The sequence below is a fragment of the Patiria miniata genome, unplaced genomic scaffold, assembly GCF_015706575.1.
Source record: "Patiria miniata isolate m_02_andy unplaced genomic scaffold, ASM1570657v1 HiC_scaffold_18, whole genome shotgun sequence".
In the NCBI taxonomy this organism is placed as follows: domain Eukaryota; kingdom Metazoa; phylum Echinodermata; class Asteroidea; order Valvatida; family Asterinidae; genus Patiria; species Patiria miniata.
Genome location: NW_024037056.1, coordinates 13,569,828 through 13,590,892, shown reverse-complemented (window position 1 = coordinate 13,590,892; position 21,065 = coordinate 13,569,828). Strand labels below are relative to the sequence as shown.

Here is a 21,065-nt window from a genome sequence, read left to right as displayed (position 1 = left end):
ATTGATTTGTGTTCTTCATGTCACTATGTCGTTATTTACTGGGTTCCAGAAATGGACACGTCAAAGCTGGAAGTTTGGAAGCTGGATGGTGAAGTAGGAGCTGCCGATGTGGAAACCAGTTCAGCATCGTTGGACTTAGCAGGGCGTTTGATTGGCAAACGGCGGCTGAAGCGACTGAAATACGGTGCGATGGCGGAACGAACCTCCTCACGACGAACGCAGAACATGATGAAGACAACCAGGCCCTTCAAAAGAAGACAAGAGAACATTTGCAAGGTTTCTCCTATCATGCCTCAGATAAGACATCTCCAATTTGTAAGTTGTAAACTTCAGATATTCATCTAAGATCAAGAGTCAATAATGAGCTCGACACATTTCTGCATTTACCTGAAAGGAGTTGGCCAGACAGAAGATGAGCTGGAAGGCAAATCCAGCCTTGTCATCGGACATGGCGCCATCACCGGACGTGGCGGCGCCATGGATGATGACCAGGAACCCAAAACTCCAGGTCAATCCCATAAGGGCGGAGATTCCCACGGCATTCTGGAGGCGTTTAGAGATCTGCTGGGAGCGAGATGCCTCTCTGACCTTCAGGAGACTGCGCATGACCAAGATGAAGGTGATGATGTTGTGGAGAAGGATGAGACCAATGGGAACAAGGAGGCCGAGGTACAACACAAGACCAGGCTCAACGAAGCAGCTGGAATGATACAGCATAATGATCATTATTTTATCTATACCCACCCAATACTCTGCTTTAGGAACACACAATCGGATACGATGCCAAATTCAGATTCCGTATTGGTTTAGAAAGTGAATGGTTCCAAACTTATCAATTTGGACTAGGCCGAGGGTTTAAAAACCTCTATCTATGCATGAACCTCAAAAGCGTCCCCAATACCAAAAGCTAAAGAAAGATTATTTACTTACTAATGCTCGTTGCCATAGTGATGTGACGCTGCGGCTAGTGTGATGGTCAAGACTATCAACGGTAAGCCTGAAAAGAGGGGAAAGACCATGCATGGAGTTGATCTCTTGATACTAAAATAGTTTTGGATCACTTTAAACAAAGGTTAAGTTGACGCGTATACAGAGACTTACCCCAAGCGATGAGGCAAGCCTTGAGCATGTAGTGAGGCGTGTCTTCTGGGAACACCTTCACCGTACTGACGTACATGTTCCTGGCTTCTACGGCCATCCACATCATAGAGGACAGAGTCAAGTAGTGGAGTAAAGCAGCCACAAACGCACAACCACCTGTGGTAGCCTTTTGGTACAAAGGTCAAAAAGATCAGCGAGGGTTATTTTCCAGTTCGTCGTAGCTCATTTAGGCCGTTAAGCGCAGGCTGCCTGGGCTTAGTGGGTTGTAAAATCACAAAACAACTACTGCTCTAAATTATTGAAGAGCAAAGTCGCAACAATTGATCAGATATTGATCAATGGATCAGATATTGATCAATTGATCAGATATTGATTTTAGACTGCTACTTTACCTGACTGGATTATTTTAAACGTCAACGTTGGTGTTTTTTCATGACTAACCTTGGCATTCTCAATGCCGGCAAGGAACACGATGTACAACATGAAAAGGGAGAAGCAGAAATGGATGAAGATCTGACGCGATTTGCTGCTCCGTAGCTTTCTGGAAGCAAAATTAATATGATACTTGGAAGAGGATTTATATAATCTTTGGAGAAGAATGTACATTGTTACAGACTGATACTGTGTGTAAACATTATTTGCATCAATGGGCTTGCACGTTCAATCATGTTTTGTGTTTGAGACTACTTTCTCCCCCAACAATGTATGGTTTATAAGACAACAATGATTACATAGTAATACAACTTGCTACAATTAATGCCAAATGGTCAACGACCTTGCTTGCTATAGTTTTACCCTAACATAAATAGAGATAAATTAAATGTACTCGTTGGGGCTTAAAACATTAAACCAACGTTGATCTAGCTTACCTGATGGCTAGGTATATAATCAGCGTGATAGCCAGAGCTACGATCGATACTGCACAGCCCACCTGGCTGATGATATCAAGTACTTTCTTAGCAGTAGTACTTTCATGTGCTTGGCCTTTCACATCCTAGACAAAGCAGAACAAAGTGAAGGGTTTTTAAAAGATCAATTTCAGTCCAAGAGTGGCTTGGTGGTGATTGCTATTCGTGGCACAAAAAGTGTTTAATCTTTGAAAAAAGAAACGTGTTCAAATTCCAAACTTTTGAAAGGTATTTTGAGACAGTGGTCGAGTGTTTAGAAAGATTTGCGAAGATGATACGACAAGTGACGACTCTTTCTTTTTGTGGTACATACCACGAGGATGGCAAAGTTGGTGGCGTGGGAGCAATTACAGGCGACTGTCTCATTGGACAGTTGTGCAAGCACGCAGCCAGCTGTCGACCAATCACCAACTCCGTCTTCAAGTTCAAAGTCCCAGGAGACACACGAGATGTTCTCCAACTTTTCGTCTGTTTTAGCATCAGGTGCCTGTTTTGAAATTGAAACAAAGTGATGTCTTTGGATGCCAACTACTTTACAATATTCGAAAATTAAAGTTTGCATTTAACTTTGACACTTTTTATTTGTACAATATTGTGAACACAGTCCGGGAAATTCAACTCCAAACAATTTTCTACTTAGTCCTTATTAACCAACCTTGAATTCAATCACGACTGGTTCTGGAAGATCGACAAGTTCAACATTCTCCACAGTCAGTGAGACGACAGATCCAGCGACCTTACGAGTAGTGTTATCCTCCCCTTGATGCTCTTTAATTGAAGCAGACTGGAACAACGTGTCATCAGCGTAGATCAGGAAACTGGCTTGCAGCTGGGCAGAGTTGTTATCTACATTCACATTGATATAAGATATCAGTCAAAGCGTTTGAGAGCACATGGGAAGAGTGATGAACTAATGCACTGTTGACGAGTACAGCCCAAGTTCCCATTACAATTGAAACTTGATCTTGGAAACAAGTATATCCCTATAAATGAAACACCCAGCCAAGCAATAATTTGTATACAATTAGTTTCATAATCCTTCCACCTGCCGCCAAACTTTTCATTACCACTCTTGTTCAACAGATGTTTTATGTCGCTTCAGAAAAGCAATAAAGTGTTTTGTCTAAAGCTGAAGTTACTTACTGTCAGCTGACTGAATCAAGTGAAGAATGCTTCCTGGTAACTGCACCGATGCCAGCACGTCGATCCCCTTAGGGATCTCATTGGAACCCATAATGGTCTGCACCTCAGTACCAACGAGCGAGCCCTCTTGTGGTGACCCTTGTCCAGGCTGTCGTACTGATACAAAGCTGAGTCCATTTCGAGCCTGCATTGGATCCAAACTGACCGCCTCGACGTGGATGGTGTCCTGACGTATACTGACCTCACGTTCTTGTCTCAGAGTCAAGGAGACCTGACTCTCTACTGACTGGATGATATCGGAGGAGCTTTCAGCACTGATATCGGGAGTCTGGGAGTTAGGAGTTTCTGCAACACTCATGATGACATTGCTTACGGTCTTCAACACCAGCTTAGTAACCTACACAAGGACGTCAAGAGAGTCAAAACGAGCGCATTAAAATCGGAACTCTTTGCTATCTTTGGTACTATCTCAGAACTAGTTTTATCTGGCTATGGCGGTGTGCTCTCTAAGCGTATCCCATTCCTTTGCCTTGCTTCACATTAATGATGTATGATCTGACCTCTAATTTATATGAGGAATTTATATAAGGAATATGACAGTCGGGAGTTTACCAAGAGCTCATGCATTGTGTGTAGCACCAATTCAACTTCACTTAGCATCTCAATATCGAAATCAGAGTTAGTTAACACAAGCTCCTGGGCACCAGAAGCCCAGAACCATCAATCATAATGGGCACCCGAAGCTCCTGGGCACCAGAAGCCCGGAACTATTAATTAATGTGAAGTGGGTGCGCGTTTACTCCCAAGTGCCCAATTAATTATGTCCACCCCACCATCAGGTAAGGCCGAATTGCACACCTATGGCTAATCCCCAACACCAATTCAGTTAGTTACCTAAAGAAAGAAAACAGTAAAGCCGAATGCCTAGCATGTGGGGTTGTCGTTAATGGTAGCCCGTTTTCCCTTCATCTTGTCCAACACCTAATCAAAATAATTTGCAATCGATATCTGCATGCACCTACCTCTGTGTCACCAGATCCCGCCTCGACAATGTTCACCAAAATGTTGGACACGACCTCCACATCTTCTGCACCCTCAGATGACTCTGACGTCTGATTGGCCAGAAACTCGGCCACTTCAACCACGTTTCCTGTACTAACCTCAACCTACAAACCAAAGAGAATATTTACTGTCACTTGATTTCCAAGATAACCTGCTTCTCAATGACATAAACTTAAAAACTAAATATATTGAGATACCTTTGTTTTTTAAATATACAGTGTATAGCTTACCTCTTCAACGTCTTCGAGGGTAACCTCGTTCCTATTTTCACCACAGCTGCGAGGCTCGTACTCCTCCCATTGGAAGTACACGGGAGGCTCTACAACTGAACACTGCCTCACCGCTCGAGGTTGACCGGCTGTTGAGGGAAATCATTTGTAGAAAATATCATCGCGGAAGTAATGAGGATTGAAATGCCAATGACTATTACTGAATAGAATATTGGAATCGAAATGAAAAGGTAATTTAGTAGATGGCGTAGGTTTCGTACCATTCACGGTCTGAAGAGGGCATCTCTCCAATGACTTTGCAATTGATCCTGCTGACGTCACAGGCCACGTGAGACCTTCGTATCTTTCAGTTTCACACTGACCTGAAAACATGGAAATATAACTTCGGCACGTTAAACACCGATGATACGGGCAGTGTTAATACCAAGTAGGGTGTCAATTACTAGCAACCTAGTGTCGAAATCAATGAATTAGATTCGCTTTCCTACCTAGTTTTGTAAACTTTGGTATACATTTCCCAAACAAAGATTCTTACCTACAACCGTCCCAAAGAATGAACATTCCAGAAGCACGCCATACTTTGCAAACCACTGTTGATAAGTAACTTTGTGAGTTCCTATCAGAAATGAATCACCGGGATTGGCGGTAGAGGTAAAGTTGGTGGGCCCGTCCCATCCGGTCAGATCTGGTTCTATCCAGTTCACGCTGGTTCTGTTCAAACCAGGACTGGCCAAGGCTGTCACATTTGCTGGGCAGACAATATCCACGACTTCAAAGTAAAACGAAAATGAGTATAAGTTTTTAATGAGTTATCACTGTAGTGTCTTTCCAAACGCTCCATTAGGTCACACGCAAACAAAAGCACAATATGTTTGTTGTACATATATAGTTACCTAGCGTGGACATTCCTTTGTTATCGTGTAGTTAAGAAAACCCAGTGAAAAAAATCATTTTACTCAAACTGTGAAAACTCTTTCAACCAAAAGTTTTTCTATGATTCCCTTTAGTGTTTCTCTTCCTTTTGCCACGGATAAACATAAACCAAAAATGCCTGTAAACCTGTTTTCTAGAGAGGGAAAAACCTTGTGTGGACGTGGGCAAGTCCACACAACGTCGCTGCTACCTGGTTTATGTGGACATGTTTTATTCGGAAGTCCACACAGTGAATGTCATGCTTGTTTAAATGAATGTGGCTTGGCCATGTTTTCACATACCTGTAACTGTTATACTAAAATCGCAGATGTTCTCATTCCCAGACCGATCTCTAGCTGTGTACCTCACTATAGATACCCCAACCGGAAATGTACCGTGACCAGCTTGGTAACAGGCGGGGGTTACCTGGCAGGTAAATGTCACATCTACCTCAGTATTGGAGTTGTCAGAGGTCATTGGGGGCGTCCAGCTATGAGACACCTGATTGGACGATGAGATGACGGGAATGATGACGTCATCTGGACAACCGAGGACCTCAGGGGGTTCATTATCTATAAGGTGGCACGTGAACGGAGCATTTGAATGAGTGAAAATCGTGCAAATACAGCATGTTTAAGCTATATGGGTACAAGCACCATAAAATGGGATAAACTACACACGAATACTTTATTAAAAATAGAGATCAAGTTCTTAAAACACCTGACTCTTTCATCAACAAAAGTAAAAGGAAATCAACATACCAACAACATTAATGTACATGTCACATGACGCCCTATTGTCAGAGTCATCAAAGGCGGTGTAATGCAACAAATGTGGCGACTCATGTAGGCTCAAAATGACGTCATCGTTGGCTTCATAATTGTAATGTTGCCCAGAACCATCTAAATTGATGATTATCGTGACCTCTCCCGAGTTGTCAGAAACAAAAGCAGCCGCGGGTAGTGAGACTGTAGCAACATTCTGGCGGGAATCAGTCTCCACTGTCAGACTCGCTGGACACGTAATGACAGGAGGCTCAGTATCTGTTGAATACAAACATATAGAATAATCATCGTTCCACAAATTCAGTGCGTTCAAATATCCGTCCCAATGGTCTCTCCATCACAATCTCCCTTTTTAAACGTTGCTCAGTTGTGCACGGAGTCATGTGATTGAAAACACACCTATTTAACTCCGAGTCAACTTAGACACATTTGACACTTCTTTAGTTGTTACTACATTGTATTACATAGTTTGTTAATACCTGTATATTTTGGTACTATATACTTACGTATGTTTACTTTTCGAAAAGCGCTTTGAAACACTGCGTATTAAGCGCTATATAAATGTTAATTATTATTATTATTATTATTATTATTATTATTATTATGTACTAAGGGCAATTAAGTTCTCGCAAAAACTATTGTTGACTATTGGTTAACCATAGTTCGCCTAAGTTAGCGCGAGCTCTTGCCATGGGCGTCGCGAGGGGGAGGGGGGAAGGGGGGCACTTCCCCCCTCCCCTGGAAAATGACCCAAAAAAGGGAAAAAGAGGTGCGAAGCCAAATTGCTGTTAATTTGATGGGGCGGGGGTAGGGCAAATATAAAGCTCCCCTGCTAATGCTCAGAAAAATGATAAATTGAGAAAATAATGAAAAAGTTAAAAAGAAAAAAAATCCTGGCGACGCCCATGGCTCTGGCTAGTCGACGATGGTTGGACTACGCTAGTCGACTATTTGAGGCTACTTGGGCTGGTTGCATCCCTGGTAACCAACAGCCGCACGCATTCAAAACGTATAGCAGGAAGCCAGGACCCAGAAGTTTTGCAATGACATTTAACACAGCGTTTGACTAGAGACGTTCGCACGTTGCCATTAGTGCGCAGGCGTAAAATACGTCACAAATCAACCACTAGTCGACTTATGGTCCTTGCCCGAACTTGCTCTTTCACTTGACCACGCATTTAAATGTGTATTACATCTATCTTCGGCAACATATATACCTAATGGAGGAAAGGTAGCATCCTCGTCAGTGTTGCAAGTCACTCCTGCATCGTAATAGTGTTGACATCCGTGCGTGAACCATCCACTGTGCTCGCATTGCTCGATGCTTTCTTCGGTTCCTTTACACGCAACTTTGTCGAGGAGAATAGGTCCTGATCCTCGGCCAAAATGAGCATTCCGCCAAGCCTGGGATGCAGAAGGGTAGCCAAGCTGTCGACAGATGACGTTGGCATCTCTGATGGTCCAGCCGTTATGGCAGATTGTACCCCAGAAGCATTTGTAGTACACTTCTACTCTTCCTTCATTGGGAGTGTTACCATTCACCAGACGGACGGAAACTGCAAAGAATTGAGAAAAAGTTGTCGAAATCGATTTTCTTGCCGGACAACAACAAAAACAGACACATCAAAGGAAACACAAGCAGCCTATGAATTATCTGTAAACATCCGCTTTAGATTGCTTTTGTTTCCTACAATAAAATAATCAGATTCTCAACTCTGTTCTGAACTATAAACTTCTCTGCCAACGAATTCAAGACATGACTCTGTAGATAGCAATAAGAAGATAATATAAGTAATGTGTATGTATGAATCAGCGGTTTGTTGTTTTGAATCCCCTTCGAATTTACGATCCCAACTTTATTCAGGTCAGCGAAAGTTCAAAAGGCATGAAGTAGTCAAGACCTCCTTGAATTATTTCACAATCATCTTACTTTGTTGGGAGGTTCCATTGATATGGTGATCTCCACAGGTAACCCCAGCATCGTCACCGTGACTACAGGCATTAGGTAACCATCCACTGTGGTCACATTGGTCAATGCTTGACTCGTTGCCATTACAAGCAATATTGCCGAGGAGAATAGGTCCCGATCCTTGGCCAAAGTGAGCACTACGCCACGCCTGTGATGCAGGAGGGAGGCCAAGCTGTCGACAGATGATGTTAGCATCTTCGACGCTCCAGCCATCATCGCAGACTGTTCCCCATTGATCTTGGTAGTACACTTCCACTCTACCTTCAAAAGGGTTGCTACCATCGGCAAGACGCACCAGTACTGAGAGGAAATCAAGTGTGTTTAAAATCACATCTCAACCAACTTAAAATAATAAACGACTTGACGGTAAACAAACACATACTATCCAGTAAATAGTCACTGTAGGCCTATGATTTCGGTGGAAATCAACGTGTTCAACGCCATCGAACCACAAAACGGTCAACTTAGATGTGAATATTACATAATGTGGCATTCATATTTGTGACAATAATAATTACATGAACAATTTGAAGACAACTGAAAGGTTTTACCAGGTAAATGAGCTGGTGCGTTGCACGTAACTCCAACATCATTATTATGAGTGTAACAGTATTGACTAAACCATCCACTGTGATCACACTGATCAATGGTGGTTTCGTCTCCATCACACCCAACTCTGTCTAGAAGAACTGGTCCTGATCCTTGACCAAAGTGAGCATTCCGCCAGGCCTGTGATGCAGAAGGATATCCAAGCTGTCGACAGATGACGTTGGCGTCTTCTATGTCCCAGCTACTACTACAAATAGTTCCCCACTGACATTTGTAGTACACCTCCACTCTACCCTCGTGTGGCGTGCTCCCGTCGGCTAGTCGGACTAGAACTATGTAGTCGACATTGCAAGATAAAAACCATTAATATATTATCAAACGGACTTGTAAGAAATATTGTACTATGAAGTAAATCTAACTAATTTGATTCTGCTATGACAGCCGATATTTTAAGTAGCAATTTCATGACCCATCTAACAAAAAGTAGAAAATTACAAAACCAACTGAAGGAACAATAAAGTTTGATTTTACAAACTCACCCGGTGGAGGAGTTGTAGGATTGCACGTTACTCCCACGATGTCATAATAAAAATAGTAATAGTAATCATCGGTATCATCGAAAATGCTCCTGTAATCACACTGGTCAATTCTTGACTCGTTTCCACTGCATTCAACGTCTGCTAAGAGAATGAGGCGTGACCGCCCATAATAGTGTTGCCAGGCCTGGGATGCCGACGGGTAACCAAGCTGGTGACAGATAACGTTGGCCTCTCTGATGCTCCACTGATTGCTTGCGATTGATCCCCACTGACATCGATCATAAACTTCAACAAACCCTTCATGAGGAGTGCTGCCATCCATTAAACGAACCGAAACTGGAGAAAAAATTTTATAATTGCATTATTTTTAAAGAATTTCTATGGAATTTTTTTTTGACAGAGCTGGGTCTTTTTTAACAACAATATCCCAACACCCCCAACCCCCACTCCCACCCGAACCCCCAACCCCATCGCACCCCCTGGATCCGCACCTGACACTAATCGGCGGGATGACAATCATATCCCGAGTGAAATGATTTACGGGTTGTCAAAGTGAGTGTGCAATTCAAACTATGAAACATTAACTTTAAATTGGAATTGCTGGATTTCTCGGTATGCTTAAATTATATGGTAGGCTTATCCACTGAGTTAAAATTTAAACAGCTTTTTTACCAATTTGGCGCTCCAGATGAGAAAAAAACAATTCACCAAATGCAAGTGATCCAATACATTTAGGGGAATTGGCATGAAACATGTCAATGCTTGAGAATGTACTCACGCTGTGAGAAGGCTGTGATATTACGTGATTCCCCACAAGTGACTCCTACATCATCGGCATGATCGCAGTTATGACTGAACCATTCACTGTGTGCGCACTGGTCAATGCTTGACTCGTTGCCAATACAAGCGGCATTGCTGAGGAGAATAGGTCCTGATCCTTGGCCAAAGTGAGCACCACGCCACGCCTGTGATGCAGGAGGAAGGCCGAGCTGTCGACAGATGACGTTGGCATCTTCAATGCTCCAGCCATCATCACAGATTGTACCCCATTGATCTTGGTAGTACACTTCCACTGTACCCTCAAAAGCGCTGCTACCATTGGCAAGACGCACCAAGACTATAAGAGTAAAATCAAGTACAAGTAGTCCGACTTTATCTTTTTCAGATAATACATTGTCATTTGAGGTAATCACAGTAACGCTTCTTCAATTGAACTAAAACGTGCCGATACTTATATGATATTATATACCAATAATGACCACGTCAAACAAAATCTTGCATGGGCAAGACTCCCCATCAACCAGATGTGGCAATTCTGAGCAACAAAACACGTTCAACTATTCCTTCCTCAAAAGGTCTTATGTATGTGTTTTATGGATCAACTCACCAGGTATGGGTAGCGTGACATTACACACTACACCAGCATCATTGTTATGACCAGAGAAGTAGTAGAAGTATTCATTGTGTGCATACCATCCGTTGTGATCACATTTGTCGATACTCGACTCGTATCCATCACACTCAACGTTGTGCAAGAGAATCGGTCCTGATCCTCGACCAAAATGTGCACGACCCAAGGACTGCACTGCAGAAGAGTAGCCGAGCTGTTGACAGATAACGTTGGCATCTTCGATGGTCCAATCGTAATCACTGACTGTACCCCAGTAGCACTGATAGTAGAGCTCCACTCTTCCTTCATAAGGGGTGCTGCCATCGGCAAGGCGTACCAAAACTTTAAACGATTAAAACAAATGTCAAAGTTTGGAGCTAGAAAAAGTAACTAAAAATTGGACATGAATTGTGATTCCAAATTGAAGTTTTAAGGATCTCCTTTTCGCGTTCGGCGTTGGAAATAAATATCCATCTCTTCGCTTATTCCTGATATCACAAAGGGCATCCCATGATCACACTCACTTAAACTACTGTCGACTTAAACTTGGTTCTGATTTAGTACAATTTATAAAAGACCAAAACATGAGAAGTATGAATTAACAAACACTCAAGAGGAGTGTTTGAAGAAATGTCTCATCAACCTACCTGGTGACGGAATGGTAAGATCACACGTCACTCCGACATCATAGTAATGATTACAGTAATGATTGCTCCAGCCTCGATGATCACACTGATCAATGCTTGATTCATGTCCATCACATTCAACGTTGTGCAGGAGAATCGGTCCTGATCCTTGACCAAAGTAAGCATACGGCCAGGCCTGGGATGCAGAAGGGTAGCCGAGCTGTCGACATACGACGTTGGCCTCTTCTAACTTCCAGTAGCTGCCACAGACACTCCCCCACTGGCCTCTGTAGTACACCTCAACTGTACCCTCATGAGGTGTGTCCCCATTAATCAGACGTACAGATACTGTGATTCAAAAATGATACAGAGTTCTTATATGAAATTGACAAACAAGTTCCTATATTTAATATAAATAGATTGCAACCATTATAGGAAAAATACGGAACTTAAGATATTATTGCTAAAACTGGAGAAGGGAATGGCTTTCGGCTTTTGACTAGCGCCAAGAACAAAACTGCTTTAGCCGCAAATAATAAGACTAGGTTGATCAGTGTTAGAATACATGTGGTAGTCTACATATTGAGATTCCAATCATTTTTTTTTGGTCATCTTAAACCTAATAATATATAGATGAAGTCAGGTATGCATCCTGGTTCATTGATTGACATTCATGTTTAACTAACCTGGCGGAGGTAATGCCAAGTCACAGGTCACACCAGCGTCGCTAAAATGATTGCAGCCTGAGTTATCATACCACCCACTGTGGTGACACTGGTCAATGCTTGATTCATTGCCTTGACACGCAACATTGTTAAGGAGAATCGGTCCTGTTCCGTGGCCGAAGTGAGCATACCGCCAGGACTGGGATGCAGAAGAGTAGCCGAGCTGTCTGCAGATGACATGGGCATCTCTGATGCTCCAGCCATTACTGCAGATTGTACCCCAGTGGCATTTGTAGTAGACTTCCACTCGACCTTCATTAGGTGCATCCCCATTCACGAGCCGGACTGAAACTAGAAAATGGTTACGATCAATTTAGACAACTGCATTTACATCTTGTCATTTGTCAATGAGATGCATTGCTTCTTAAAATCAATGACTATTCACAAGATGGAATTTGCGTCGGGGTGATGTAAATTCAATATTAATTATTGCCCTTTATCGATGCTGAACACCGTATACTCAGTGTGTAACCTCCCGCATGAAAGTTAGAGCAAATCACTAGGGTGGACTCAAACCCACGACCTCCTGTTTTCTAGTGCAGACATCTTACCACTCGTCCATCAAAGCTTGCCGGGATCGGCTGACTAGTTCGAATCTGAAGGTAGCAGCGGGTACTGCAATGAAACTATTCATAAGATGAAATTTGCGTGAGGGAGATTCGAACCAGCCAACCGATACCGGCAAACTAGGTGGTCGAGTGGTAAGACGTCTGCACTAGAGAGCAGGAAGTTGTGGGTTCCAGTCCTATCCAAATGATATTTTTCTCTAACTTTCACTACGGAGGTTACTCACCAAGTATACAGTGCTTATACGTCAGCAACGGGAAAAACTAATATTGAATTCTTATATGACAATAACTTTGATAGAATTGACAAACCTGTTGATGGGTTTAAGAAATCACAAGTCACACCAACATCCTGGCCATGATCACAGTTATTGTTCAACCATCCGCTATAATCACACTGGTCGATACTCGATTCTGTGCCATTGCAACCAACACCATCCAAGAGAATGAATCCCGACCCTTCTCCAAAATATGCATCCCTGTGGATCATTGACGCAGAAGGATAGCCGAGCTGTCCACAGACGACGTCTGCTTCTTTGATGCCCCATCCGCTACTACAGACCGTACCCCACTTGTTTTGGTAGTACACTTCCACTCTGCCCTCATAAGGGGTGGTTCCGTTGGCAAGACGTACTGAAACTGAAAAAGAGAAAGATGCTCTTAACAACTTAAACCATCCTTCCCTGAAATTTGTCCCCTTCTTTAGCCGGTTCGTTGTATAATACAAAATAATGCCGCTGTTTGTTTAAAATGGCGACACTTTGTGACACTCACCTGAAGTGGTAACGCCACTACAGGTCACTCCGACGTCGTGCCTATGATAACAGCCATTATAATAATCAAACCATCCTCTGTGATCACACTTTTCGATGCGTGATTCAGTTCCATCACATACAACATTGGCCAGTAGAATCGGACCTGATCCCTGGCCAAAGTGAGCATTCCTCCAGACCTGGGAGGCAGAAGGGTAGCCGAGCTGTCGACAGATGACATGAGCATTTTCAATGGTCCAGACATTTGAAGAATCACATATTGTACCCCAGTTGCAATCGTAGTAGAGCTCCACTCTTCCCTCATTCGGGGCGTTACCATCAACAAGGCGTACTGGAACTGGTAAAGTAGAAAACAAATTGAGGTAGTTAAGTAAGGATGATTTATTTGCACAGACACTAATACTATTTGCATAGACACTTACGTTAACTTACCTGGGGAGGGAACTGTAACATCGCATGTCACTCCAACATCAGCAGAATGGGAACAACTATGAGTGAACCATCCACTGTGGCCACACTGGTCAATACTGGATTCATCCCCAGCACAATTGACATTGTCCAGCAAAATTGGCCCTGTTCCTCGACCAAGGTGTGCGCTGTACCAGGCCTGGGATGCAGAAGGGTAGCCAAGCTGTCGACAGATAACGTTGGCGTCTTTAATACTCCAACCACGATGGCAGATTGTACCCCAGTTGCATCGGTAGTACACTTCTACTCTTCCTTCATTGGGCACTTTGCCATCCATCAGACGCACTGCAACTAAGAAGTTAAAGTATGCTTGACTTTACAAATCTAGAAATACCAATGCATTATGTGTTTTGCTGGTACCGTATTAACAAGTGAATTAAAGCAACTTACCTGGTGAAGAGACATTGGCATTTAGAGATTCTCCACAAGTCACTCCAGCATCATCCGCGTGATTACAACTATGACTAAACCATCCACTGTGTTCACATAGGTTTATGTTTGGCTCGGTGCCATTGCAAGCAACATTACTCAGGAGAATCGGTCCTGATCCTTGGCCAAAGTGAGCACTCTGCCAGGCCCGTGATGCAGGAGGGTAGCCGAGTTTTCGGCAGATGACGCTTGCCTCCTCAATGCTCCAGCCATCGTCACAGACTGTGCCCCACTGACCATCGTGGTGTATTTCTACTCGTCCTTCAAATGGGGTGTTGCCATTTGTGAGACGAACTGAGACTGAAAAAAAAGACTTGATGTAATATGGCTTATATTTGTGGGATTCAAAGAATTTTGAAACAATCTACCGTTGAAACATTTATGGAAACGTGCATCTATTGGCTATTCGGTAACAGAGGATCGACTCACCTGGGTTGGCAAATGTTACGTTACATGTTACTCCGACATCATAGTTATGCGACCTACAGCCATGATTATACCATCCATCATGATTGCATTGTTCAATGCTTGATTCACCGCCGTGGCATACAGCACTAGTAAGAAGAATTGGCCCTGATCCTTGACCAAAGTGAGCATTCCGCCAGGCGTCAGTTGCAGACGTGTAGCCCAGCTGTCGACAGACGACATTTGCCTCTTCAATGCCCCAGTTACCACCACAGATTGTACCCCAATTACAGCGGTAGAATATCTCTACTCTCCCCTCATGAGGCGCATTCCCACCAGCCAGACGGACTACCGAAGCAAAGAATCACAATGTGTAGGATATTAGATGTGTTTATATTCAAGTGATCTAGCTATGATCTAAATGTACAATTAATACAAGAATTTTGACTGGTTCAATAAGCCGATTTGTACTTTGGATTGGTATAACCACTCACAGTGGGGCCTCGTAGCCGAGCGGTTAGAGCGTGGAGCTACGGAGCGGAAGGTTGGCGGTTCGAATCCCATTCGGACCAAAAACTGGAAAAATCTCTCTGACGACCCAACAGTAAAATGGGTACCTGATTTGTTCAGGGAAGGTAAGACGGCGAGAGGAGAGGACTGGGCCCCGCCACTCATATGCCGCGCCCAAGACACAGTGGACCTCTAACATCCCTCGGCCAGTAATGGCTATGGGATCTTTACTTTTTTTTAACCACTCACAATGTTCATTTTTACCGTACAAATTTACTTTGCTTAAAGGGTTCGTGAGGTGAATTTGTCTTAGGGAAATATTTTGTGCAACTTTCTACTCCTCTTGAAATGTATGCAAACTTACTTGACATCCCTGTTTGGTTAATTTTATTGAAAAGTGCACTTCTTTAAACATTTTAAATTTAGGCTATCAAGCTAACTCTCAAGTGCGCGTGGGCGCGGACAGCACATGCAGCACTGCAGTGCCGTTTGTATGACATGACTGTGTGAGTACTTGTTAGTGATGTAAGGCTGTATATCTAAGTACTTACCTGGAAAGGCTGTAGTGTCTGATTCACAAGTTACGCCAACGTCACCATTATGATTGCAATCATAATTGAACCATCCTGTGTGATCACATTGATCAATACTCGTTTCATGTCCATCACACTGCACATTGGCCAAGAAAATAGGCCCGGATCCTCGGCCAAAATGTGCACTACGCCAGGCCTGGGATGCAGAAGGGTAGCCGAGCTGTCGGCAGATGACATTGGCTTCTCTACTACTCCAGCCGTTATGACAAATCGTCCCCCATTGGTCTTGGTAGAAGATTTCCACTCTGCCTTCGTTGGGTGTGTTCCCATTCACCAAACGCACAGGAATTGCTGATAATATAAATACAATACATGTTAAATACACATTACATGCATGGACGTAAAATAGGGGGGGGGGTAGACATGGGCGTCGCGTGGGGGGGGGGCAAGGGGGCGCTTGCCCCGCCCCGCCCCCGCCCCCCGAGGTAAAAAAAAAAAAAAAAAAAAGAGGCACGAAATCATATTGTTGTTATTTGAATGGGTTGGGGTGGGCAAATGTCCTTTTCCCACCCTCGAAAAACTGATAAATCGGGAAAATGCTGCAAAATAAAGGGATTTGGGGGAAAATGTGCTTTGCCCCCTCTAGAAAAAAATCCTGGCGACGCCAATCATCGGGGGGAGATGGGGGGGGGGGAGATGAAGAGGATATTATTCCCCACACACACACTTTTTGACCAAACCTCCCTTCCGCCCCTATTTTCGTGGTGACCTAAAAAAAATCCATTGTGAGGTAATTTCGTAACTTTCAAACTCCCCCCCCCCCCAACCCTTTCGAATTTCCACGGCCAGGCAATAGTCATCCCCCCTTTTCCCATGCACTCACCAACACGGATTTACGCCACTGAGTTTGAGTCATAACGAAACCAAAAATTTTAGATAAAGTCTTAATTGTCATATATGGTGGATCCCTTGACGGATTTGCCAATTTTATACATGAAGTAAGCAGTCAAAATGGTTGTACATGATGCTGTATCATTTTCCAAAGAGTAAAGATTAATTCCAGCGGACTGCAACTTGGGAAAAGACGATTTAGAGTGAGATTTATTTACCCAATAAATCGGGTTTTCACACAGGTTTCCACTATAGACAGATAATTTTTACCAAACTATTTCAATGTCTTTGTAGTTTCACTATGAAAATACAACAGCTAGTGCATCTCTATTTGATATAAAAGTCCATCGTGGCGTCTCGGAGTTTCAATCGCTGTTCTTCCGCGGCAATTTAAAAACGCCCGACTGATTTTTAGTGCAGTTTTTGTTTATACACCCACGAATGTTATTTTTACATCTGCTGAAATCACCGAGAAATATTATCTGAGCGTTGCCAACAACACGATACGCTGCAAAATGCAAGGCCTTGCAACCTCAATGAAAATTCAATTACAAACTTTTCTATGCTGAAATTCGTGTAAGGGGTATTGTTTTAGATATAGGCCTAAGATGTTGTTTTCGTTACTGTTTCAACTGTTATACCAAGTATAAAGGAGACCATAGATATCGAATAGATATGAATACTATATATCTCATGCTTGTTATATGTTGAATATGAGAAAACTATACATCTTTTACCTGCATGTACTGCATTGTTACAAACGCTGGCAAGTAATACAGCACACAGCACCGCAGAGAGAAACGACTCCGATTTCCCACTAGTCACACCCATGATCAACGGTCAGTTGATGCGGCGGTGCACCAAGGTTAAACCAACGTCTCTACACCGAGTCCCGACTCAACACTCATCAATTTTTCGTTCTTCGAGGATGGGAACTTTCCAATTTACGCAACACCAGCAATAGGCGTGTGTGCAATATCACGGAAAATAGGTGTGTGGTGAACGTGACCGCGGGCTGCACAGAGTTCTATGGATTTTTTGCTGCGCAACAGAAAGTGCAAGTTCGTATTAAAGTTACTAAAAACGGTGGTGTGAGATCATCATTGTTCGAAACCCAGGTACCTCTGTGGGACACCCCCTAAAAAAGTATAAGCTATACAGAAAACCCAGTGATGCGTTTCTCTGCGTACTTGGCCAGGCAGCAATTCAAACAAGTGCACAAAGGGAAAAAAACCTTTTGTCTGCGTGTTTCTTCCATGCTCAATGAGCTATATCGTACAGCAATATTTCCAAGCTAGGTTCCGGATTCCATTCAATTCAACCTGAACCAAAATAAATTACCAGTTCGTCACCGTATACAAAAGGCCGTGCATGCTCGAGAGTACTGGGGAAATTCAGGGAAACTGTGGGCCCTACCGTTTTGTAACAGGTGGCATATATCGATCGAAATAAAACTAATTTCCTTGTGTATTTTTGGCGGTTTTTACAGTGGCTTTTGATTTGCTATACGGTCGTCTGTATATAATCTCACTGACTACCTAGCTGTGTATTAGACCAATTACGTCTCACATTAACAATCGGCGTAAAAAAAAAAACGATTTGGATGGTTCAAATTTGATTGTCAGCCACAATTTTTTTTTGTATCTATTTCCTGACTGCCTGCTGCGGACTGACTGAGTGTTACCTGTGAATGAGACTCAAGTCTCATGTTGGCTCAAAAATTCCAGTTGGATGTACATATTTTGCATCTCACTGATTTTCTCTAATATAGACTTGCTTGAGTCTGATCATTTGCCCACAATTTTGACTCCGATGAAAACATGTATAGCCTGCTGGCCGCGGTGTTTTTATCTGCAGCACACATCGTCGATGGATCATGATTATTCAGATGGTTCGATGTTTATTCATAAGAAAATAACAATGACGTCACACCATTGCTATCACTCAGTCATTGTATATTAAAGCTTTTTCAAAGAACGGCTTTCGTCGAGCTGCCACAGTGGCCTAGTGGATAGTGGAATGAACTATGGATCGCAAGATCTGTGGTTCGAACCTATGTCCATTTTCATCAAATATTTTTCTTGGTTGGGATAGGTTTAATTGAAAGGAAAACACTGACTGCGAGAACCTAAGTGTCTTCCATCCACACAGCGTGGTAAATATTCATGTAAGGGTGTATGATATGATTGGTAAAAATACAATGTATGCTGCAAAAAAAAATACGCCGGCCGGCCCCTTGGATAAACTTGTCTTGCACCCGCCAGCTCATATGAGCTCTCGGACATAACTTGACTACAAATTACAAGCCATAACCAAGTTTAAAAACTTCAAATCACCTTGTCCTTTTGTGATGGCACCATATATGACACTGCACATCGTTGCATTGCAAAACTGAACTGTGACTCGACACTAATTTACAAAAGACGGAGTAAGGTCAGGTATGCGGAAATCTACACCGTATACTCAACCATGCATGCTCGATCGAGAGAAAATTTTGAAGTAAAAAAATATCCAGTCACAATGAATCAGGGACAATTTCATTCCAAGTTAAACCCAATGCAGTGTATAGCGAGAAGCACATAGCTATACACTTATGCTGTGTGTAAGTGTAGGCCTATAGGCAATTATATCTTGTTGCGGCCATCGTATTTTTTCCCATTCAAATCAACGTAACCAGAGCGAGGCTGGAAGGAAAAATAGTCTGGTTCCTTTTTGCACACTAAACTTGTTTTCATTTAGTACTGTTATTGGATACAGGGAACATTACTTCAAAGGTGGCAGCATGATAAAAGTCTATAGGCATAGTTAGGGTTTGTATCAGAGTGATGCGTACGATGTCTAAAGCTCCTAAGAGTGAAACTAGAGACAACGTTCGATTTTCAGTGAAAATCACTCAAAGCTTAGATTGAAATACTCTGGAAAAAAATCACTTTACAGTCGAAGCTCGAGTGAAAACTCGATCTTTTTCACTCTAAAACGTCGACCAGGGGCCAATTACACGGAGCTGCTCAGCACACTAAAAATTGCTCAGCACAAAAAATAGTTAAGCAAAAAAAGTCTGGCTTAGTAAAAGCATGTTACCAGCCAAAACTCCATGTGATTTTCATGCTGAGCATGAATGTTCACTCTTTGGAATTTAGAGAGACGGGCCGCCTAGCCTAAACCCAATACACAACCAGGAAACCTCAACTTTTTGCATCAATCAACATCAAACAACACACTTGAAGACTATTTCCCGATTAAGTAGTTTTAAATGCATGTTCTACAACTTTTCCTTTTCCAAAAATTGAGACCAAACACGAGTTCAGATGCAGTTGTAGACACAATCCCCAGTGTGAATTATAAATAAGGCCAATAAGGCCTTCATTCCCTTCCAAAAATTATCAGTTCTGGAGAAGTCCATAATTACCCAGTATGAAAAGAAAAGTACTCCATACCTTGTTCGATCATAGGTACCCAAAATAGAATCCTTTTGAAAGCGTGATAAGCAAAAATCTACAGCATGTCGTACAGCGTTTGCGTGCAATAAGCATGCATTGCCACTCACGTTAGGCCTTCTTTGAATCGCGGATCGTAGACACCAGGATAAACGACTGTTCTGATGAGCTCTAGTACAAAATGCACTCAGTGGACTTGCCATAATTGGTTAGACGCGTGATAACGGGCATTAATACCCGTTGGCGCGTAATCGCGAATTTGCCAGGTGTCCTATTGTGTTGGGGTTTTGCAAGACATCTAAAACGGAAATATTCATAAAACTGTAAGCAAAACTACTCCTTATTTAAGATTTAATTGTTCCAAAATTGTTTTAAAATAAATACTTCAGGATATAACAGTACAGATGGTATTGTGCAGTTTTTGTCGTCATTTAGTCTTTTAGGTGAAGTATTTACCTGGGAATTAAACGTCAAATTTCGAGAACACCGTTTACCCAAATTTCGTTTTTAATTAGGCTTTTATTAAAAAGTTTGAGAGAGATAAGATGCCGAACCGATGAAACAAAAGCGACATTTCATTGTTCAATAAAGCTAAAGATATTGTGCTCGGCATTACCATGGTTAGGCCTATGTAGTTATCACTTATCAGAATTCAATAATTAAGACCAAAAACGTAGACTCATGAATATTCAGAAATATAATTCGCTGGCTTGACAGACTTCGAGGCCAGATCGGGCGCAGAGCCTTGCAAATCTGAAAGCCACCGCGCGCAGTGGTCTTTGTTGAAAAGTATTCATGGTATTTGCCACCAGTACGGGCCGTTGTCATGCGTCTTACCAGGAGTTGGGCCGAGTCGTTAATCCTTGTGTGTAGGATCCGTGTTTGAATGCATTTTCTCTTTTTCGGTGCAGGTCTTTTGTTGCTTATAAACGCCCCAAGGTAACTTTGCATACCTCACCTGGTGTGTCTTTATACTTCACGAATGCATACAGGTCAATTTCAGGTTGATGTATTTCAACACGCTATATGAAATGTCGAATATATCAGTACGTTCACATTGCATGCAGTGATTTTATGCAGTGCGCTTTCAAATCCAAGATGGCCGCCTTGTGAT

At 42.6% G+C, this 21,065-nt stretch overlaps 1 protein-coding gene across 1 annotated transcript; it reads right to left on the bottom strand.

Moving 5' to 3' along the window:
- LOC119724705 (deleted in malignant brain tumors 1 protein-like) lies at window positions 1–17,677 on the bottom strand. Its single transcript, XM_038195882.1, has 30 exons — window positions 17,252–17,677; window positions 15,642–15,974; window positions 14,605–14,928; window positions 14,137–14,475; window positions 13,711–14,037; window positions 13,280–13,615; window positions 12,818–13,144; window positions 11,901–12,230; window positions 11,236–11,562; window positions 10,586–10,930; window positions 9,977–10,315; window positions 9,199–9,534; window positions 8,662–8,991; window positions 8,072–8,410; window positions 7,359–7,697; window positions 6,118–6,399; window positions 5,659–5,928; window positions 4,980–5,213; window positions 4,705–4,806; window positions 4,445–4,572; window positions 4,175–4,318; window positions 3,153–3,549; window positions 2,665–2,855; window positions 2,323–2,496; window positions 1,971–2,095; window positions 1,543–1,642; window positions 1,102–1,267; window positions 931–997; window positions 388–700; window positions 1–245 (listed from the first exon to the last, which is right to left on the bottom strand). Exons 1-30 carry the CDS (start codon window positions 17,343–17,345, stop codon window positions 36–38), a joined length of 7,668 nt encoding a protein of 2,555 aa, XP_038051810.1. The 5' UTR covers window positions 17,346–17,677; the 3' UTR covers window positions 1–35.
- Between the last annotated feature and the right edge of the window lie 3,388 nt (window positions 17,678–21,065).

Excerpts from the sequence above, each read along its gene's own strand:
- LOC119724705 (XM_038195882.1), bottom strand. The coding sequence starts at position 17,345 with ATGGGTGTGACTAGTGGGAAATCGGAGTCGTTTCTCTCTGCGGTGCTG. Across the intron at positions 11,563-11,900 it reads CTTGGCATTACCTCCGCCAG|TATCTGTACGTCTGATTAAT; the intron begins GTTAGTTAAACA and ends TTTGAATCACAG. Across the intron at positions 246-387 it reads GTCTGGCCAACTCCTTTCAG|GGCCTGGTTGTCTTCATCAT; the intron begins GTAAATGCAGAA and ends CTTCTTTTGAAG.